Source organism: Delphinapterus leucas, chromosome 1 (genome assembly GCF_059928025.1).
Source record: "Delphinapterus leucas isolate spDelLeu-1000000601 "Yukka" chromosome 1, BTC_Dleu_Yukka2, whole genome shotgun sequence".
Lineage (NCBI taxonomy): Eukaryota > Metazoa > Chordata > Mammalia > Artiodactyla > Monodontidae > Delphinapterus > Delphinapterus leucas.
In genome coordinates, this window is record NC_143129.1 from 73,373,131 (window position 1) to 73,396,700 (window position 23,570).

The 23,570-nt window shown below is 43.9% G+C and overlaps 1 protein-coding gene across 24 annotated transcripts in view; it reads right to left on the bottom strand.

The window, feature by feature from the left end:
* Positions 1-8,809: 8,809 nt before the first annotated feature.
* Positions 8,810-23,570, bottom strand: part of LOC111170424 (low affinity immunoglobulin gamma Fc region receptor II) — a 47,703-nt gene continuing 32,942 nt past the window's right edge. For 5 of the 24 annotated variants that reach the window (XM_030760583.2, XM_089912217.1, XM_089912227.1 and 2 more), the window contains 5 exons: positions 20,396-20,416; positions 18,363-18,620; positions 14,524-14,778; positions 13,794-13,916; positions 9,581-11,588 (listed from right to left, as the gene is read on the bottom strand). In XM_030760583.2, the coding sequence (XP_030616443.2) occupies positions 11,242-11,588; positions 13,794-13,916; positions 14,524-14,778; positions 18,363-18,620; positions 20,396-20,416 (1,004 nt within the window). In that variant the 3' untranslated portion in view covers positions 9,581-11,241. The other 19 variants (XM_089912144.1, XM_089912253.1, XM_089912155.1 and 16 more) reach the window with 15 other exon arrangements.

Genomic DNA, 23,570 nt, shown 5'->3' on the forward strand with positions numbered 1-23,570 from the left:
AGAACTTCCTCATCCTGACAAAGAGCATCTATAAAAGGCTTACAGCTAACATCATACTTAACAGTGAAACACTGCTTGATTTCCCGCTAAGATAGGAAACAAGTCAAAGATGTTTGCTCTCACCACTCTTACTCAGCATAATGCTAAAAGTTCTAGCCAGTTTAATAAAGTAAGAAAATAAAATAAAAAGGCTTTCAGATTGGGAAGAGAGAAATAAAAATATCCCTACTTGTACATGATGATTGTCTATGTAGAAAATCTGAAGAATTCATAAAAAACTCCTAGAACTAATAAGTGAATATATAGCAAGTTTGCAAAACACAGGTAAAGAGTAAAATTTTAATTGTATTTCTATATATTTAGCAATGAACATGTGGACTCTGGAATTTTAAATGCAATACCATTTATAATCACTGAAAAGAAATAACAGGTGTAAATCTAACAAAACATGTACAGGATTCGTATGATGAAAACTACATACTACTGATGAAAAAAATTTTAATATAAATAAATGGAGAGACATACCATGTTTTATGGATAAGAAAATTTAACATAGTAAAGAGGCCATTCCTCCCCAAACTAATATATTGGTTTAACACAATTCCTGTCAAAATCCTAACAAGATAATTTTGTAGTTATAGACAATATTATTCTAAAATGTACATGGAAAGACAAAGGGACAAAAATAGTTCAAAATAATGTTGAAAAAGAATAAAGTGAGAGAAATAAATCTACAGTAATCAAGACTTGATTGGCAGAGGAACAGACATATAAACTAATGGAACAGAACATAGACCCACACAAATATGCCCAACAGACTTTTGACAAAGGTGCAAAAGTAATTCAATGGGGAAAGCCTTTTTAAATAGATGGTTGCTTGAGTAGTTGGTAATTCATAGCAAAAAAAAAAGAGCCTCAATTTAAGTCTCACACCTCATAAAAAAATGAACTCAAAATGGATGATGGACTTAAATATAAAATGTAAAACAATAAAATTTTACAAAAATACAGGAGAAATGTCTTTGGGATCTAATACTAAGCAAAGAGTTCTTAGACTTGATACCAAAAGCACGCACAATTAAAAGACAGAGATTTTCATTGGATATGTGGAAATAATAAATTGAAGAGTTTATTTGACTAATAGTTAAGTCTTAAGTAATCTCGTTGATATAAATACTTGTATAATTTAAATACTCTGATGAAATTGTGCTTTTCAACAAAAATATAAAAGAAATTAAGGAATATTTAATTCCAGTGGACACAGGAATACAATAAACAAGAGACTAGTGGAGCAAATATCATAGATGGCTTTATACATATTCTTTGGTATTAAAAAATGTAAAATTAGAAATAAGAAAGGAGATATTATTCAAGAGTAAAAATCATTACAAATATGGAAGAGATTTCAATGTACAAAATAAAAAGCAAACAAAAGACTTGATCAAACAACCAAAAGTTAATTCTGTGAAAAGACCAATGAAATAGACCTTTGACAAGTCTGATTAAGATAAACAGGGGTATAAAGCTGTCTCTTTAGTATTCAACCATTTAACAATAATATTTTATTTAATATCTATGAAGCAATGTTGGGGTGACCACAAATCTTGGTCATGCTGTTATAGAAAATTGAGTCATAGGGAACTGACTTTATTTCCCTAATGAGGGGAATGGTATTGAGAAGCAAAACCATTTTCCTGGAATTTCCCAGAAAAGTTCAGGAATTGGAGGAATTAGGTACAACACAAGATGTGGATCAGGAATGATTTTGAAAATAGGGGATAGCTGGAAAATCTATAAAAGGAGAAGCTAGACACTTAGGGCCTCTCTCATATCCAGGGGGAGTAGGTGTTTCCAGGTGACTAATTTTCCTTTACCTTAGTTTAATTCTCAGGAGAAATTGAACCAGCCAGCAAGTGCAGGTGAACTTAGGTGAGTTGAGTGAATATGAGGTTGGGCATCAACGGCACCTGTTATATCACCCACACACCCTTTCTCAGGACACATGGCAAACTTGCTCCAACCAAGTAAATCAAGAAATGGGAATACATAAAATTCAGGAAAAAGGGGTTTAATACAAAAAACAGAGGAAGGGAAGTCCCAGGACAACAGCTGCGCAGGGGGCTTAGAGATCAAACAATCCAAATTAGTGTCAAAGAAAGAGATTTCCAGGAGAAACTTCTTGCTGATGGAAAAAGAAGAAAAAGAAGAAGAAAGAAAAAGAAGATGAAAAACTATTTGGTGCATTTGCCCACATGAGAAATAGCGTTAATCTGCTTCAAAAACTTTTTGAAAAAATTGGAAAAAGCTAATAATAGGCACATAGAAAACTAAGCACGTGACAAAAATGAAGCAGTAATTACCTCTAGATGGAAAAAAAAGATTATTCAGGAGAAGAAACGTAATCAGAAAATACTATTTGTCTCAGGAATGAACAGTAGCCATAAAATGGTGATAAAACTAGATTGGAGCACTGGGTAAGGAAAGTGGGAACTGAGCAACCATGGTATAATAAGAACAGTATTCATATTCTATAGTAGGAAATCAAATGAATAATACCTAACATTTAAAATCAAGAAATCGTAGCATACTGTATCATTTGGAAATACGGAGATAAATTAACAGACTACATATCTGAACTTGTTGAAAATGATTGCCCCTGGGGAACAGGACTGAGGAGATGTGAGGGAAGGGACAAGAATCAGTTATTTCTTGTTATATGCCTTGTATTCTGTTATATAATTCAAATTATGTGTGTATTACTTTAACAGAAAAATTTTAATTTATTTAAAAATGAAAGAAAGCATTGTCTCCACATACACATTTAAAACATTCACATGCAGAAAAATCATACAGACCACATCACTGTGCAATAAAAGTGGAAAATAACAACAAAAAAGATAGTGCTCATTCCCCTTGGAAAGAAAACAAACAAACAGAATGAAACACTCATTTAATAAACCTTGAGTTAAGAAGGAAATAAAACAAAAGTTATAGATTATTTGGAGACAAATAGCAATGACAGAAATACATATCAAAATCTAACAGATGTGGCCCAGCAATCAGAGAAAAAAAGAAATAAAAGGAATCCAAATCGGAAAAGAAGTAAAGCTGTCACTGTTTGCAGATAACATGATACTCTACATAGAGAATCCTAAAGATACTACCAGAAAACTACTAGAGCTTATCAATGAATTTGGTAAAGTAGCAGGATACAAAATTAATGCACAGAAATCTCTGGCATTCCTATACACTAATGATGAAAAATCTGAAAGTGAAATTAAGAAAACACTCCCATTTACCATTGCAACAAAAAAGAATAAAATATCTAGGAATAAACCTACCTAAGGAGACAAAAGACCTGTATGCAGAAAATTATAAGACACTGATGAAAGAAATTAAAGATGATACAAATAGATGGAGAGATATACCATGTTCCTGAATTGGAAGAATCAACATTGTGAAAATGACTCTACTACCCAAAGCAATCTACAGATTCAGTGCAGTCCCTATCAAACTACCACTGGCATTTTTCACAGAACTAGAACAAAAAATTTCACAATTTGTATGGAAACACAAAAGACCCCGAATAGCCAAAGCAATCTTGAGAACGAAAAATGGAGCTGGAGGAATCAGGCTCCCTGACTTCAGACTGTACTACAAAGCTACAGTAATCAAGACAGTATGGTACTGGCACAAAAACAGAAATATAGATCAGTGGAACGGGATAGAAAGCCCAGAGATAAACCCACGCACATGTGGTCACCTTATCTTTGATAAAGGAGGCAGGAATGTACAGTGGAGAAAAGAGAGCCTCTTCAATAAGTGGTGCTGGGAAAACTGGACAGGTGCATGTAAAAGTATGAGATTAGATCACTCCCTAACACCATACACAAAAATAAGCTCAAAATGGATTAAAGACCTAAATGTAAGGCCAGAAACTATCAAACTCTTAGAGGAAAACATAGGCAGAACACTCTATGACATAAATCACAGCAAGATCCTTTTTGACCCACCTCCTAGAGAAATGCAAATAAAAACAAAAATAAACCAATGGGACCTAATGAAACTTCAAAGCTTTTGCACAGCAAAGGAAACCATAAACAAGATAAAAAGACAACCCTCAGAATGGGAGAAAATATTTGCAAATGAAGCAACTGACAAAGGATTAATCTCCAAAATTTACAAGCAGCTCATGCAGCTCAATAACAAAAAAACAAACAACCCAATCCAAAAATGGGCAGAAGACCTAAATAGACATCTCTCCAAAGAAGATATACAGGCTGCCAACAAACACATGAAAGCATGCTCAACATCATTAATCATTAGAGAAATGCAAATCAAAACTACAATGAGATATCATCTCACACCGGTCAGAATAGCCATCATCAAAAAATCTAGAAACAATAAATATTGGAAAGGGTGTGGAGAAAAGGGAACACTCTTGCACTGCTGGTGGGAATGTAAATTGATAAGCCACTATGGAGAACAGTATGGAGGTTCCTTAAAAAACTACAAATAGAATTACCATACGACCCAGCAATCCCACTACTGGGCATATACCCTGAGAAAACCATAATTCAAGAAGAGTCATGTACCAAAATGTTCATTGCAGCTCTATTTACAATAGCCAGGAGATGGAAGCAACCTAAGTGTCCACCATCGGATGAATGGATAAAGAAGATGTGGCACATATATACAATGGAATATTACTCAGCCATAAAAAGAAATGAAATTGAGTTATTTGTAGTGAGGTGGATGGACCTAGAGTCTGTCATACAGAGTAAGGTAAGTCAGAAAGAGAAAAACAAATACCGTATGCTAACACATATATGTGGAATCTAAGGGAAAAAAAAAAAGTCATGAAGAACCTAGGGGTAAGACGGGAATAAAGACACAGACCTACTAGAGAATGGACTTGAGGATATGGGGAGGGGGAAGGTTAAGCTGTGACAGAGTGAGAGTGGCATGGGCATATATACACTACCAAACGTAAAATAGATAGCTAGTGGGAAGCAGTCACATAGCACAGGGAGTTCAGCTCGGTGCTTTGTGACCACCTAGAGGTGTGGGATAGGGAGGGTGGGAGGGAGGGAGACGCAAGAGGGAAGAGATATGGGAACGTATGTATGTGTATAACTGATTTACTTTGTTATAAAGCAGAAACTAACACACCATTGTAAAGCAATTATACTGCAATAAAGGTGTTAAAAAAAAAATCTAACAGATATTGCTATCCAAAATAGCAATATTGGGAAAAGTTATAGCCTTTTGTGAATTTGTTTAAAATTAGAAGTCTAGAAATAAATGAATAATACAGTAAATCCAAATAAAGTAGAAGAGGGACTTCCCTGGTGGCCCACTAGTAAAGAATCCTCCTTCCAATTCAGGGGATGCCAGTTCAATCCCTGGTCGAGGAACTAAGATCCCACATACTGTGGGGCAACTAAGCCCGTGCGCCACAACTACTGAGCTCGCACACCTCAGCAAGAGAGCCTGCATGACACAAAGTACAGAACCCACACGTCCTGGAGCCTGCACACCACAACTAGAGAGAGAAAACCTGCACACCACAACTAGAGAGAAGCCCGCACACTGCAACGAAGAGCCCACACACCACAAGGAAAGATCTTGCATGCCATGTATATCTAAGACCGGATGCAGCCAAAAAAACTAAAATAAAATAGATAAAGAAAATAAATAAATATTTTAAAAATAAAGAAAGAAAGTAGAAGAAAGAAATACTACATTAGAAAACAAACAAAAAGGGGACTTCCCTGGTGGTCCAGTGGTTAAGACTCCACCTTCCACTGCAGGGGGCGCCTTCCACTGCAGGGGACTCCACCTTCCCCTGGTTGGGAAAGTAAGATCCTGCATGCCACACAGTGTGGCCAAAAAAAGAAAAAAGAAATAAAGAAAAAGAAAAGAAAACAAACAAAAGGCAAAGACTTGATCATTAAGTCCAAAGCTGTGACAAGACCAAAAAAGACAGACAAACATTTGGCAAGCCTGATTAAGGTAAACAGATATAATGGTCAAGGTGGTTGACTCTTCAAAAAAGTATTCCACCTCAAAATGATTAAGCTAAAGTAGGTTATTCCCCCTCTAGTGATTGATTTAGAAATGGACATGTGACCCATTCCTGACCAATATGATGTGATGGGAAGATTGCTGGAGAAAGGTTTTCTCACTCTTAAGAAAGAGACACATAGAAGAGAGAGTTAGTCCCTTCTTCCTATAGATCTTTGGGAGTGATGCCTGGAACTGCTATAATCATCATGCTGCTAGGCCAAGGGCAATGCCCAAAGGATTGTAGAAAAGCGGATCCAGAGTCCTGATGCACTGGAGACACCCTGTCTCTGAACTTTTTGTTGTGTGAGATAATACATTTCCTTATTGTTTAAGCCAAGTTGAATCAGATTTCCTGTTATTTCCAGAGGAAATCATCTGACAGAAAAGCAAGCAAGCCCAAAAGTTAGGTACGAGAGGGGGGATGTAAGTACAGACGCAAATTATTACCAAAAAATAGAAGAAAATACAGTGTACAGCTGCATACCAATAAAATGGATGATTTTCTAGGAAAGTAACATTTTTCAAAATTGACTCCAAAAGAGTTAGAAAAGCTTGATCAGACAAATAATGACAGGAAAAAAAGTTTGTCAAAGGTCTATCCTAAAAAAGGTATCAAGCCCATAGGATATTATAGGAGAATTCTATCAAATCTAAATTAACTGATATAAAAGGAAGTTGAAGGATCTTAGAAACTGTAAGAAATAGGGCCAATTCAGGGCTGTAGGAAGTTAGTCCCATCTGGGCAGTGCTACTGGGATGAATGAACTTCACTTGTTTTCAGTCATAGTGTCACTCTGCTCAAGATTTAAATTCCAGGGAAACAGCTCCTGATTGACCCAGTTTGGGGCGCATGTTCTCCTCTAAAATCAGGCATGAAGTCAGCCCACCTACCCACTTGGACTGAGGGGAGGTAGAGCTATTTAGTCAAAGGGAAATCAGGCTCTGTTACTGGAATCAGGGGAAGTTCATGCTGGATAGGAACACAGTCCATTATAATTGGATTGGCAAAAATTAAAAACACTCAACATTGACAAGGGGGTCAGGAAATGGGTACCCTAATATGTCCTCCTTTGGGAGGACATGTAAACTGCTTTCTTAAAGATAATATGAGAGTATCCTTTGATCTACTGATTCTACTGCTAGGAATTTATCCTGCAGAAATACACGTGTAGTCAAAATAATCATCCAAGAATGTTGGTCATTGAAGTATTGTGTATAACAATGAAAAAGTGCTAATATTTAAAATGTTGGTTAAATAAAATATGGCATAGAAATTGTTCTATAGAATACTATATAAACCTTAAAAAATACTTCCATGGAAGAGCTCCATAATAAACTATTAATCAAAATAACCCAAATGCATAAGCATATGTAAAGTGTGATCCCATTTATGGTCTTAAAAAAACTATAAATATGTATTAGATGCGTATCAAAAAAAAAACAAACAAATATACTCCAAATGTTCGACAGTGGTTACCCACTGAAGGGAGAACAGAATGGGGATGGGGGGGCAAGGACAAAATGGAACTCTCAATTTTCCTCTTTATATTTCTGTATTATTTGAGTTTTCATGCTCACAATGAGTATGAGTTTTTGCCTATGTGTAAAAATCTAATGTGATCCATATGCTTATACATATTGCTATAGACAGGAATGTGGATTGACATCTTTTAAACCTTAGCATTAGATGCAAGCTTTTATATACAGAATGGATAAACAACAAGGTCCTACTGTATAGCACAGAGACCGATATTCAATATCCTATGATAAACCATAATGGAAAAAAATATTTAAAAAGGAATGTATATATATGTATAACAGAATCACTTTGCTGTACAGCAGAAATTAACACAATATTGTAAATCAACTATACTTCAATAAAAAAGTATTAAAACCAAAAAAAACACTTAGCATTGATTCTTTCTGATTTGTGAATTTATAGGTAATCTTAGTTATCTTTTTTGCTTATCTGTATTTTAATTTTATTTTAAAAATTAGCAGAGTAAAATAATTTACTTATAAATAAGTTGCTACCATGTAATGTATAAATAAAGGGACATACATGGTTACTATAAAAATGGGCATGAGTATGTGAGCAAGAAAATCGCAAAAGAAGAACTATGAATGGCTAATACTCTTAAACGCTCTAATTCTAAAGCATGTAGTTTGGCATAAAGTAAGCCCCTCAATAACCCAGTAATTGCAATTACTATTCCTTATTATTATAACGATGTGTGAGTATGAAATACAATATGTGAGTATTATAGAAAGCTATGGAAACTACCCAACAAAGGAAGCTACTAAATCCTGATTGCAAGAATGTTGCACACTGAAGCTCTTAGAGTCCCAGGAAAAGGAGCCCTCTCCAAGGGCACCAACCAAACTCCCAACGAAGCTGTCAGTCACGTTTCTAACCTACCGGGAACTTCTCTGAGAAGTTCACATCCTTCTGTTAACTATAATAGGAGAACAGCAGGGCAGAGTCAGCAGTCTCCACTGAGGACTCATCTGAAATTTGGCTTCCTGAGAACTGGTGTTTATTTGTCATGGGAGGAAGGGGAAGGAGACATGAAAACAAGAACACAAATTCATTGGAAGACGGATATTCAGTTTAGAAGAGGGGTACTCGTCCTACACTCCAAATCTTTTCTCTCCCTCACTTCCTACCCATTACTACCTTCCCAAGCTTCTTACCATTGAAAAGAAACAGACCCCGAATCAGTCTACACTCCAACCGGTACAGTGTTTAAAAGGTAATGTTGTTAGTGTAGTATTTTATTATAAAAGTAATATATGATCTGTACAGAAAAATTAACAGAGAAAATGAAAAGCACCAATAATTCCACCACCCTGAAACAATCACTTTTAATATATTGGCATATGTTAGTCTATCTCAACATTTTTGAAATCATACACACTTATCTAATTTTTCTCATGTAACCTGTAACATAAGCATTTCCCATGTTTCTACAATCTCTTAATAAAGGTAATTTTCACTGGCTTTGTGGATGTATAACAGAAGAGTCCTGATGGCGAGAAGTGCTGAAGCACAGAAGAAATCGGCATTCAGTTATCTGAGACCATATCGTCTGTGGCTTTCAAAACAGGGAGCTTTAGGATTCACATAGATAACTCTGGAAGAGTCATTCTCCTTTAGAACTGCAGCATCCTCTTCTCCTCCTTCAGAGGAATTCAGGACAGAAGACACCAGATCTTGGCCTCTCTGATTCTCTTCCCCAAGTCCCAGGCAAGACAATGAAAACTAAATGTGGTTCTGGTAATCCGACGACTCTGTTTCTTCCTCTGCAACTTCCGGATACGAGAGAAGTGAATAGGTGACTGTATTCTCAGCCTAGAGAAAGCAGAAAGGAGCAATGGGGATCCACAGAGAGGTCACAAGAATGAAGGCAACAGAAGAAGCGGCAGGGGAGAAGGAGAAGGAGAAGCATGTGGCTGGGATGGCTCACCTCCATTTTGGCAGCCTCTTCAGCATCAGTGAGATTGGCTGTGGGCAAAAAGAACAGAGATCAGCGGGGGCACTGCCTACCCGCGCTGCTGCTTGAGGCCCAGACCAGGCTTGAGGCGAGGACCACTGATCCCCAACTCAGGCCTGCAGGCCAAAAGCTTCATCCCCCACCCACCCTTGGTATCCCAGACATGGCCTCCCGCACGGGCCACACCAGCAGAGGGAGGCGCTCATTTGTGCTGCACTCATTTCAGAGGATCACTGAGTTTTCCTCAAAGCAACCAGGCAGCTTCGGGGATCTGAGATATACTGGGGAGGAGATGGGGGTGTTGGTATTAGAGTGAAGTAATCCAGATGTTTGCCAGCCACAGGTGGCGGCCTTTCCACATTGGCCAGATGTAGTATATCTCTGTTGGAACTTTGAAGAATCTGACACTCCCTGATCTCATAAAGAAAGAAAGCGCTAGGGTGAGAGTGAGCAAGGGAGGCTGGAGGAAAAGAAAGAAGGAAGCAAGCAACCCAGCCAGTACTCTCCCTGGTAAAGATCTAAAACACATCCAAATGTCCTCGTGTTTTTGCCAATAAACTCACTTTGCCAGTGCGAAAAGCAGCCTCAGTAACTGCAAAGCAGCATTCCTCAGGAAGTGGGGAGGGAGTCTGAGACAATGCATCTAGTGTCTTCATTCATCTCCAGGACACAATGAGTCCCTGTGTGCCATGCTCCAGCTTCTGGAACAAACCACGTCCTGAATTCTCCTTCTAATGCATCCCTCAACCATCCCGGCAACTTAGCTGTGCCTTTTGGGAAACCATCAGCCCCAATGCCTTCCTGCGAAATAAATGCCTTGTGAAATATATTTATGCCAGTGTAGGTAGAAGCAAACATCAAAATGGCTAATCCACTTGTGTTTGCACTTTTTTCTACAGCACTTTGGCCCTGGTGAAGACTCTGGTCCATATCCCCATTTGGCCTGGCCACAGGACATAGGGGCCTTGCTCAAAGCGCAGCCGGACAGCTGTGCCATTTTGCTCAAGCTCTCAAACCTGTTGGCTCTGCTGTGAGTCATACTCCGGCCATCTGAGGTGGAGTCCTCGAGGGCTTCTTTTTCCTGTCCGTTTCTGCTGTCTGGGAGTCCCCAGAGAAAGCTCCAGTTTCCTTCGTGCTCTGGCTTTAACTGCAGTCAGGAAGTCGCCTGGAATATTACTGCTCCTTTAACACATTCCCACTTGGGCCAGGGCTTGGATGGTCACTGACTCTCAGAATGTCAGGCCTGGAAGGGCTTAGAGATCACCCAGGCCAACCCACTCATCTCCTCAATGAGCTGACTAAACCCCAAGAGGGGGAATGACACTCAAGACTCCATTTTATGATAGTGACAGAGCTAGGGCCAGGCCTGCGTTTTAATAAGCCTACACGAGTGGGCAGTAGAACCAAGATTTGCCCACAGAGTAAAGCCCACTAAGGCACGTGGTACCCCAGAACTTTCTCAGGCCGAAATCTCCTCTTAATGTTTCACTAAGAGCTGAGCCCTGTTACCCTTACCCAATCATTCCACAGAGACAGACTCTGCAGCAAATCTAGGTTTTATTCCTTAGGGCTCTTTCTCCTTTCCTCTAGAATTTTATCCCCTTAATTCTATTTGCCTTAGTCTTACAGCGTCTAACCCCAGTCCTCTGCCAGCTCTTCCAAAGCTCCACAGAAAGACCTAAGTATCTCTGATGTCCTGCTCTGGAAGAATCCCCAGCAGTTCTGACCCCAGAAACTCGGACAAGGCCCTCGCCTCTCTATCTGGGACAGGTTTCATCTTCTCCTTGTCTCCAGTGAGGTCCTCTTTAGGCCCAGGAGTTAGTCTCAGAACTGACCAAGAGATTTGAGCCCCTGCCCTCTGCCCACTGCCCCCTCCCTCTCCTGTGCTCCCAGCAGAACTCACACAAGCAGCTTCTTGATGCACAAGGCAGGATGTCATTGAGCCCCCAGAGGGGGAGCTGCACTCACCTGGTTCCTCAGGGAGGGTCTCTCCCATTTCCCTGTGCTCAAGGGTTCCTGGGAGAGCTAGGAGGGGCACATAGGAGGTTAGTAGGATTATGGGGTAGGACCTGAGTCTTCAGGACCAAGGACGACCAGAGGCAAGATTGGGTTAGAAGCAACACACATCCTTCTTCCACACAGACACCTCCTCTCCTCCCCACTCCCCAGGGATTGCTCTAGCCTGTACAAGGGCTGGTCTAGAGAGATGTAAGTTGGCTAGGTTAACAGTAGGGACTCCTGGGACTGTCAGAAAGGCCATTCTATTGCATCTTTCTTAAGCTTGCTCTGCCTTTTAAAGAACACCTCTTTCTCCCTCTCGGTGTCTCTCCCTGAATCTCTACATTTACTTATCACCAGTAACTGAGGTCTTGGCTATGAACCAACTGCAAAGTGCTTTGTGAGGTATCAGTATTATTTTCTCTTTGACAATGGCTCTGAGTCTTTTCTCCCTTTTACTTTCTCTGTATCTGGATATCTTTAGCGCTTTCTCTCACCAGCAAGCTAGCTTTTCAGTGTTATGAATCGTGACCATTTGCTTATTAGATTTGTAGGACACCTTCCCTTCTCTCTCGGCTCTTTTACGTTAGTACTAAGGGGGAAGGAGGCTGCTTTCCGAGAGTTGAAGTTCTTCAGCTGATCAGTCAGTGAACAAATGTTTATTGACCAGCTTGCTGCGTGGCAAGCATGTGCTAGGTGCTGGCGGGGGGCGGACGGGGGAGAGCGCAGAACAAGGAGACGTGGTTGCTGCCCTCCTGTGCTCTTGCCAACCCCTTTGGAATACAGCTTAGTTCTTCAAAGGTAGCCTACGTGGATTCCATGACCTGGAATACATCCTTCTGCCCTGCTTCATCTCTCCTTTTTCTCTGCCTCGTAATTTATGGCTTCAATGGCATCAAACTGTCTACAGCAACCTCCTTACTCTTCCATGATCCCCATCCTAGCCACAATGCTTCTCATTTCCATGTCTTGGCCCCCACACCTGGAATGCTCTTCTAATCCTCTTTGCCTGGTTAACTGCTACCCTCAAACATCACCTCCTCCGTAACGATAACAACTCATACTATGTGATGTTTGCTGTCTGCTAGCTGCCGACTCATTCACCCTCATAACCCTGTGGGGTAGGTTCTATTCGTGGCCTCATTTTTCAGATGAAGAAACTGAGGCACAGAGAAGTTGAATGTGATGAGAAAAACAACTTTTATTTTCCTGAAAAAACAACTTTGTTTTCCTGAGCTGCTGCCTAGGCATTTTACAGTATGATAACCTGCTTACACCCAGAATCGGAACGTTTGAGAGAAGGACTTGAGTTTAGGACTCCCGCCATAAGTTTTCGCTTTGCTTTTCCTGGGGCGCCTTTTAAAATAACCACTTAGAGTTAAGCCCGCAAAACAGTGTCCTCCGCCCCAATCACTTTATAAGTAGTAGCTGCTTGCTACACTGCTCTCTCTCTCCTGCTCACCCATGACCAGGGACAGAGGACTGCCACCCCCTTTCCCATTTCTGGGATCTGTAAGTAGCAAGTCTTGTGACTCTACTTCCTTTGTGTGAGTGTACCAAAACTGTACTTTCAATCAAAATGACCCCGGGGTTTTCACTTCCCCAATCTGGGAAGTGAAATCAGACACTGAGGGAGCTGCCAAGCCCATGTGGGCGGCTTGTGCCTCCTCTTTCAGCAGGTCATGATCTGCATATTCTTAAATTAATACACCAACTCCATCTTCTCAACATATTGCATAACTCACCCAACGTTATCCAGCTGGTGAGCCGAGGAGCTGGGATTTAAACTCAGGTAGTCTGGCCCCACCAGGTGTGCTTCAGTCACGACACAACACTGCATTCCTGTGAAGCCTTCTCTAACTGCCCCGGCCCATGCTGGGTTGCGCCAGCTCTTCTGTCCCCCGTCACAGCCTTTGCATTCTCTAATACTGGTCTTATCCCCTCTAATTATACTGGTCTATTTGCATTTCAGTCTTCCCCACAATATTATGAACTCCCTGAGGGCAGAGACTGAACATCTTTATCCTGGCATCATCCACAGAGTCTATCACAGTGCTTGACACATAAGCAAGTTTGTTCAGGCCTGTTAAATGAATGAATGAATAAAATATGGGACTATATTTGAATGCTAAGGATTCTCTAGCCCAAAGATAAGGGTTCTAGCAATGTTTGGGGTTAGGGCCTTGACTAAGTAGGAACTGATAACAAGAGGGACCGAGGGGAGGCACAAACCTGAAATCTTCTTTCGCCTGAGGCAGAACCAGGCGACTATGGCACCAGCAACAGCCATTGCAGCAATCCAAGCGACTACAGCCACCGTTATCGTCACCAACAAGGAGTTGCTCAAGCTGGACCCTGGGAAACACAGGCGTCCTGTCCCTCCTCCAACACAACACTCACTTCCCCCCTCCACCTCACCTGCACAGGATTTCTGGAACTGGGCTTGTGCCTCTCCCATACCCACGTTTCTCTGCTAATCTAATGAAGGCACGCTGTTGAGTGTGTAAGGCAGAGGGAAGGGTTCCTCTTAGCCCTCGGGGATGGCAGGGAGGGTGAACCTGACGCCTCCACCACTGTACCCAGCAGAGCCTTGAACTGTCAAGGACATGCCATGCCTTCGAGAGTGAATGGACATATCATGAGACATGAGAAGAAATTAGGAAAACCTCAGCTCTTAGGAATGTCCAGGCGCTTAGAGAACTTCTGCACCAGTGAGAGAGCTCTGTTCCACTGCTGGGCTTGGTGTGATGGGGCCTATATTTCAAAGAGGAACAACAGCCTTGTCACCTATCACCTGGAAACTGAGGGCTCCGAGCTCTGGCCAGCACTTAGCAAGGTGCCATGCCCCTGCCCTTTGCCCCAGAGCCCAGGTTTGCTCAGATCTCCCTGTAGGTCCATGTGACCTTACCCCTAAATGTCTAACCCCTCTTCTCCCCTCCTTTCATCTGCACAGAGTTCCCACCTTGGACAGTGATGGTCACAGGCTGTGATGAGTGAACTGTATGCCCGATAAATCCCGTGCAGTGGTACTCGCCACTGTGACTGAGGTTTGCTTGCGGGATAGAGAAGTTGGAATGCAGATGGGAAAACGTCTTGGATCTTCCATTCTGGAAGAATATGACCTTATTCAGAGGACTGTTTCTCCAGCTGTGGCACCTCAGCACGATGGGCTCCCCTTCCTGGAACACGAGGCTAGGGGTCTGGAGCAGCAGCCAGTCTGAAAGACACAAAGGGACCCCAGGACCCAGGAGGTCTTGACTCAAATCCGAGACCCAGACCATCCTTACTGGTGGGCCACTGTGTGTGGAGGGAAGAGCTTAAGTTTGGAATCAGACACCCTTGCTCTGTAATTCTAGCTCCATCATGTATGAGTTCTGTGATCTTGGGCAAATAGTTTAACTCTTCTGGGCCTCCGTTTCCTCGTATGTGAAAAGAGTCACAATAATCCCATTAGCTATCTACAGTAGTTCCTGGCACATAGTAGGTGCTCAGGATATGCTTGTCTTCCTGTTCCTGTCCTGCCCAACAGGCTTCTTTCTGCAGGAAGGACACAGGAGACCCAGGAGTACAGTCCCTTCCCTGAGGGAGGGAGGGAGGGAGGGAGGGACCCAGTCTGACATAGGAGACAACACGTGGGGGGAACACAGCAGAGTCAGCTGTCTTTGGGGAAAGTCACGGACATCTAACAAATACTAGCCTATTTGGTGCACGTTAGTAAATGTGGAATTTCACTTCAGCAGGAACTTTGGCAGCAGTGACACGGGTGGGCCATTAGCCTGCTGTGTACTTTCCCCCCGATTTTCATCCTTTTACTGAGGAAAAAGATATTTACTTTCTTTGTCGTATAGGGAATAGAGGCTAAGGTGGGTACTTATAATCTGACCTCAGCCCACACACTCCTTTTTCCTAAAGCTATAGGACAGAGCAGAGTTGGAATTGGAACGAAAGAGTAGAAAACAACAGATACGTAGAACCCGGAGAAAATGTCAAAGCCGCTTCCGTATAGCACCAGCAACCAATTCTTGCACTTCTCCTCCCTGTCTGGGTAAAATCCCCTCCACTGAAGGTACACATCATTAGAACAGCACTTTCGTCTCAGCAAAGTCTCTACTGGTACCAGGTTGTAACCTGGACAGTGGAAGTGTCAGCCTTAGGCTGGTTTGTGCACGAGGGCCACCTTAGGTCTCCTCGAGGACAATTTCTTGGTGCAGATCTTGAGGGCAGGGCCCAGCTTCATGTTCACGGCACTCACGAGGTGTTCTTTAAGTCAAAAAAGGGCCTTTCCATCCATCTCCTGGGAACAAAACTCCTCTGCAATCTCCTGGAAGCCTTGTAGAGAAGCAACAAACTCATACACCTCCTCTGCACTCCAGTGGCTAAGATTACTGGACAGGAACACAGGGTTGATGCCATGAATGCTGGTGTAGGCACAGCTGTATGGAGGTTCCTGGGTCACATTCCCCATGTCCAGCTCTCACCGATAAAGGCCCAGGGACATTGGAGAGAGTTCTTTACCATGACTGGAATTCTCTGAACCCCAGCTAGAGTCCTCTTGACCCCCGTGGCACTTGCCCTGGATCTCAGCATGGGTGATGGCAGAGGAGCTGCAGCAGGGTCCATGTTTGGGATGCAGGCAAGGGCTCCACCACTCCTGTGCCTTTCCTGGGACGGCTCCAAGCACCACCTGTTCCTGAGGAGGGCCGCTGACCCAAAGGCCCAGGTGGGTGGTCACTTCTGCCTGGACCCATGTACCTTCGAATGCTCTTCCCACTGCCCCCACCAGCTGGACTAAGGCTAAAGAACTGGCCTGAGGCCCTACAGGGAGCCTGAGCCACAGCTAGGGCCTGGCTAGAGGCCTGGGGGAGGCTAAACAGGGGCATTGCTTTCTGGGTGGAGCTTTGGGCTAAGCCTGTTGTTCCTCAGTGCCAAGTTCCCTACCTAAACTGCATCTACATGGCTTCCAGCTGCCTGAGCAGACAGCCCCTCCTGCTGGACTACTGCCACTGCCCTAATAGGCATCAGGATGAGCTGAGAAGCTAGAGGCACGTGCTGGGCCAAGGTCTGGTTTACCTGGAATAGGTTTCCCAGCTGTGGCCTTCGATACATCTGGGCCTGGGGGAGGAGGCTGAGGGGAGGAGGTGGCGCTCCCCAGTGGCACGGATTGGGCCACAGTGGTAACACTGGGAGGGTTCACTCCGGGATTGGCTGGTGAGTTGGAAGGCTGATGCTGTGGCCAGATTGACTGAGGCCTGGGTGGTGCTCGGCGGCTGCGCTGCGCTGGTGTTTGGGGCAGCTGGCCTGCTGTGTGGCCACTAGATAGCAGCCAGGCTATGCAGCCGGGCCTGCTGAGCTGCTGCTGGACACGAACTGCTGGAGATACTGAGGCCCACGGAGCTGCCCCTGCAGGGCCTGCTCTGCCTGCTGTTCATACCGTGGCACTGAGCTGTCTGGGAACGAGGGCTACCACCTGAGTCGGGACTCCCACTGGTGCAGTCAGCATTCTGTTGACTCTAGTCTCCATGACAGTGGTTCAGGGTCCCCATGGCTGGTGCTCTGGCTCCAGGCCTTCACATCTAGCTCTTCACCTGGGTCCTTCAGTGTGGTGTCCACCTCATGTGCCAGGGTTCCTTGTCAACACACCTGCCTGTTGGGTGGGAACTTGCGCAGTCGCGGGGGAGGGATCCCTCACCTCCACCCCCTCCTAGAGAGGAGGAGCACTGAGGTTGAGGCCCTGCCAGGCCTCTGGGGCTTCCCTCCAGGACTGTCTTTTCCTGCTGAGCACTGAGGGTAGAGATTGCAGGCCTGGAGCTGCAGGCCCACCGGGCCTAGATACCTTTGAGGAGAATTTGAGAACTGGGTGAGGGAAGGGGACGAAGTGAAGAACAGCACTGACAATATTCATCGTAATCACACTGCAGCTTTTCTCTGTGGAGAACGTATTTCCTGCCAGGACCTTTGGAGGATCATTGATCTGCTCAGCAAACATTTATTAAGCCCGGTCCCGTGCCTGGGGCTGGATATAGAAAGTGGTTAAGAAACAACTTTCGGGCTTCCCTGGTGGTGCAGTGGTTGAGAGTCCGCCTGCCGAGGCAGGGGACATGGGTTCGTGCCCCGGTCCGGGAAGATCCCACATGCCACGGAGCGGCTGGGCCCGTGAGCCATGGCCGCTGAGCCTGCGCATCCGGAGCCTGTGCTCTGCAACAGGAGAGGCTGCAACAGTGAGAGGCCCACGTACCGAAAAAAAAAAAAAAGGAAGAAAGAAACAACTTTCACCTCAAGTTGCACAGAGGGCAGGGGGGCAGGGAAATGCTGATTCTCACCGGGACCTGATGGGGGAGGCAGAGTATCTCCACTGAGCAGATAAGGAACTTGAAGCTCAAAGGTAAATGAAATCATCATGTTTACATGGCTATAATTTCCAGGGCTAGGATTCAGCTGTGGTCTGTCTGTGCATTTGACTCTGCCATAAAAATGGAAGGATTTCTATGAAGTAGGGATTTCCTTCTGCTTCTCTCATACCCACCTGCCTGTCAGTGGCCTTGTTACCTTCTTGCCCAGTCAGCACCGAGACAACAGTGCCCAGCATATTCTGAGAAATCTCTTAGGAACTTCCACCTCACCACACGTACTAAGCAATGGGGTGCGTGAAAAGGGAAATCAGTGGACAAAAACCCCTTCAAACAACTCACAGCCATGCTTCCCAGTAAGCAGGCAATTCCCCTTTCCGGAAAACCTCTGCCATGTAAGCAGATTTCTTCTATCCTTGTTCTCCCAGACTCTCCCAGGCCTTCCTCCACTGACCGGAAGTCACATACAGATGCACAGGGTCGCTGAGGCTGGTCTGCTCTCTCTGACACCTGTAGTCTCCACTGTCATTGCTGCTGGCCTTAAAGCTATAGCTGGACTGGTTCTGGCTCTGGATGAAGCTCCCATTATGGAACCACAGGGTGAGGTTGCCTTCACACAGGTTGGTCCCCTGACACATCAGCGTCACGTAATCCTCCTTGAGCACATTGATCCACGCAGGCTGAATGTTCACCACAGCCTTCGGGAGACCTGCTGAGGGGCAGAGAGAGAAGGCAGCGTGAGGAAAGGGACCCCAAGGGCCTAAGCAGACCCCAAATCTCAGATGATGGAAAACTGTGGCCATGCTGGAGACATCAAGAGGGGAACCCAACCCAGAACTCTTGTGCAACCAAAGGCAGTTCCTCCAACTCATGCAGCCCAAACAGGGGCCCCCAGGAACCCAGGTTCTCTCAGGGAGCTTGCCTCCTCCCCAGGGGAGAGGACAAGAGGTAGGGGAATGGGAGAGGGGGCAAGCAAACACACACGCACACGCACACGCACACACACACACACACACACACTACACATACATCCTTTGGGGAATCACTTTCCTCCCCTGTAAGCTGAGGCATTTGGACACTAGTGGATAAACTCTCTCCACAGCTGGAAGAAGACAAATGGGGACATCTGGTGGAGGTGCCAGGCTGAGAGTCAGAAACCACGTTTCTGTTCTGACTTCTTCCATTCTTTCTTTTTTTCTTTGGAATAAAAATTTTTATTCATATAGTTGCTGTGCAATATTATATAAGTTACAGGTATACAATAAAGTGATTCACAATTTTTAAAGGTTATACTCCATTTATAGTTTTTATAAAATATTGGCTATATCCTGTTGTACAATGTATCCTTACAGTGTATTATTTTTTTAATTTTAGAATTTTATTTATTTTTTATATAGCAGCTTATTAGTTTCTTTTTTCCTTAAGATGTATTTATTTCTAAATAAAAAGAAATAAATACATCTTTTAAAAAAGAATGGAAGAAGTCAGCACAAAAAAAAATGATATATTTATTATTTTTTTGGTTGTGTCGGGTCTTAGTTGCAGCATGAGGGATATTTGTTGCAGCGTGGGATCTTTCGTTGTGGTGCGCCGGCTTCTTTCTAGTTATGGCGTGTGGGTTCTCTCTTCTCTAGTTGTGGCACGCAGGCTCCAGGGCAGGTGGGCTCTGTAGTTTGTGGCCTGTGGGCTCTAGTTGTGTGGGCTTAGTTGCCCTACAGCATGTGGGAATCTTAGTTCCCTGACCAGGGATCAAACCTGCGTCCCCTAGCATTGTAAGGCAGATTCTTTACCACTGGACCACCAGGGAAGTCCCCATTCTTTCTCCTTTAGAATAGACCTGTCCTGACACCCAAGCACAGAGGAGTCTCTGTGGCCTCAGAAGAATAAGAAAGAGGAGAAAGGCTGGCAGGCCAGTCTAGGGAGCCCTGCATTCAGTGGCCCATGTAGAGCCCCATCCCACTACCAGTCCTGGGAGGTGGAGAGGTTAGTGGTGCAGAGAAAGCAGTGCCCAGCCGTGTTCATCCCACCAAGCTGCAACCAGTGGTATCTCCTATTTGTGTCCAAGGCAACAGGCCCTGAAGCCTTCAGATACATGCAAAGTAGAGGATTTATCAACCCATGGGGTTAACCTAAGCAAATCGTGTGATTTTGCATGTGGCTGAAACTAAAATGGCCTGGGTTCGTGATTTAGTTTGGAGAGAGGAAGGCAACTGAGACAGAAGACAGTTATTTTCTGTGACAGAATATGTGAGGTCTCACTGGAACAGAAACAGAAAGGCTGTGCCCTGTGGCTGCCCATCCCTGGCTTCCCTGGGAGGAAGGGAAGGAGGAAGGAGAAGGGGGCAGGGCATCTTGTGGGAGCAATTACTCTTTCCCGGTTCTACCTCAGTCCTGGGTTGCTGGTGCACCCAGAGCACCTCCAGAGATGGTGCAGGGAGCAGAGAGAGAGGGTAGCTGGGGGAGGGAGAGGATGTGGTGAGCACTTACCATGTTTCCCAGCAACAGGAGCTGTAAGGGAGAAAGCAAAGATCAGCCTACTTTCTCATTAGATATGATGATTCATCATTATAAATAATCACCTCCTTGCAAATCCCCTTAACTCTCTTGCCAGTCTCTGTCTGCATTACGTTCCACCTGGGTTGTCCATGCCTTTACTTCTGCAGCTGTGTGTTAATGAAATTCCCACATAAGCAGGCAGGTTGGCATCTCTGTAAATCTACTGTCTCCATATTCAAAAGGACACTAAACTGCTGTTCTGACACTTTTCTCTAGTACGTTTGCTCTGCGGCTCTTGGTAGGGACAATCATTTTTTCCTCACTCCTCAAACTGTCCAGTCCTCTGCCTCCAGTCCCGTCTCACTCAAAGATGATGCCTTCCTTTATCCTTCACAGAGAAAACAAACGCAGTTAGACAGGAGGTCTCACGTCTTCCCCCAACTAAATCATCTAACCTATTGCATCTCTATCCATCTTCCTTTCTTGGTTTTCACTGGGGACATCTCTCCTCCTATCTGTGGTCAGTCTCTGTCCTAGGTCACATTCCCTTTCACCCGCGCAAGGATTTTCCTCTCTCTGTTATTCCCTTTCTCCTCTGCCTCACCCATTTCTCGATCTCAGCTGGACCTTTCCTATCAACATAAATATATTCCAGGATCTTTCACTGAAAGGAAAAAATCTCACTTGACACCACACATAATTCCAAAATTATTTTTCTGCTCCCTTTCCCAGCCTGATTTCTCAATTCTTTTTCTACAAAGGCTGTCGTCATTTCTTCTCTTTCCAATCACTGTTTCATTCTCTGCAATTTGAACTCTGCCCTCACCAGTCCACTAAAACTTTTCTTGTTAAAATCACCAATGATCTCAATGTCAAATCAAGTGGACACAGTTCTATTTCTCTCCCAGGTTCCCCCATATAAGTGTATACCTTCACCATCTGCCCAGGTACTCGTGCCTGAAAACTGCAAGTCCTCTTTTATTCCTCTCTCTCTCCCAAACCCCATCAGCCTTTGCACCAGTAAAGTCGTGATCATACTGCTTCCAGTTAGTTCTTGAATGTGTCAGCTTCAGTCCATGTCCACACTATTTTAGGTCACCAGCAGCTTTCTCCCATCTCCTAACTTATCTCTTCCCTTATTTTGCTCCCCCGACAATTCATTCCCCACAGAGAAGCTAGAGTTATTTTTAAAATAACAAATCAGATAATATCACTCTCCTGCTTACATGCCTTCAGTGCTCTTCCTTTGCTCTGAAAATAAAATGTAAATATTTACAAGGCCACACCTGACACAAGCCCTGCTCACCTGTCCAGCCTCATCTCGAGCCACACTTCCCCTACTCATTGAGCTCCAATAACACCAGACCTCTTCAAACTTGGGGCTTTTCTACTTTAAGCCCTCTACTTTAAACCTGCTTCCTTTGTATCTTCAAATGGCTTAATTCTTATCATGCTTCAGGTCCTAGCTTAAAAGACACTTCCTCAGAAAATTCTTGCCATATCATCCTGTTAATGTAGGCTGTTCTCTCATGTCCCCCGCAACAAGTGTTCTTATCAGAGTATCCTGTTTACAGTTTCATTGCCATTTTCCAGTTCATATTTATGCATTTGTGTTCCTTTATTTACTGTTTCTATCCCTCAGTAGAATGTAAGCTCAAAGAGGGCAGTGGCCATATTAATTTTATTTGCCAATGCTCTGGAAATCATTCATTGAGTCCATCTAGGTGGGAGATAAGAGAGCCCAAAATTGCGTTGACAATAGAACGTAAAGATGAGGACACGGGCATGAGAGAAATTTAAGAGGGAGAGAGAACTTGGCACTTGAAGAGATATGGGGGTCTTGTAAATGGGTGACTAGGAAAAACATTAGCTGTGCTCACACAAATATAAATGTTAGGAGGAGAAGAACATTTGTGAGGGGAAGATGAGAGCTGGATTTTGAACGTGTTTTGTTTCTGAGCTGACAAATCAATTTGGAGGTCTCCAACCAGCAGGTGGAAATATGAAATTGTACTTGACACAAACAAGAAAGATAGGTTTGGAAATTATTGACACAGAAGTGATAGCTGAAAAGTAGAGTGTGCAGGGGTGACAATGTGGCAGTGCGGGCAATGGGCAAAGAAGCAGGACTAAGAGGAGGAGGAAGAGAAGAAACAAGTAAGAGACGAGAAAAGTAGAGAGAAGGCACCTTCCATTTATTCATCCAACAAATATTACTGAATACTAAAGATGTTCATACTCAGTATAATACTGTCACTGTGAGGGAGGCAAAGACCTTGTGCTTTAGGTCAGGAAGGCTGTCTCTCTTGTTCAGTGATAAATCTCCAAGTGCTAGAACAGAGCCTGCACAGAGCATTTATTTAATGTTTAAACAAGGCAGTTGGTGGAATCCTGGAAAGCAGAGAATGTGTGTACACACTCCCTGGCTCTAGATGAAAATCTACTTTTAAGAGTAGAATTGGAGCTTTATAAAGTAGGCAATGGAGCTGCACTGAAGGCATTTATGAAGTACAGTGACTCAGCCATAACTGTAGTTGAAGAAATCATGGCCTCAGTGTGCAGCATGGATTCGGAGAACAGGAAACAGGACAGTCAAGACTGGATCAGAACGTGGTGTAAAAATTGAGTTACTGGGCTTCTCTGGTGGCACAGTGGTTGAGGGTCCGCCTGCCGATGCAGGGGACACGGGTTCGTGCCCCGGTCCGGGAGGATCCCACATGCCGCGGAGTGGCTGCGCCCGTGAGCCATGGCCGCTGAGCCTGCGCGTACGGAGCCTGTGCTCCGCAATGGGAGAGGCTACAACAGTGAGAGGCCCGCGTACCCCAAACAAAAAAAAAAGAAAAGGAAAATGAAAAAATTGAGTCACTGAGCAATGAAGACCTAAATATGGCGGCCCGGATGAGAATGGAAAAGATGGAGTCAATCTTTGTGACTTAGCAAAAGGGCAAATGGATAAAAATTCCAAAAGTCTCTCCCAGGAGTCTTGTCTAGGCATCACATTGGTATCACTACAGCAGAGGTAGGGAAGCATGCCACTACTCCAGGCCTGAGCTTCTGCATAGGAAAAGTGAGGTAGTTCAGTGCTCCTTTTTCATGCTGTTCTGCTTCAATCCATTTCATCCTGCTCGTGGGAGGATACTCTCTCTTCCCCACCTCCACCTCCTGT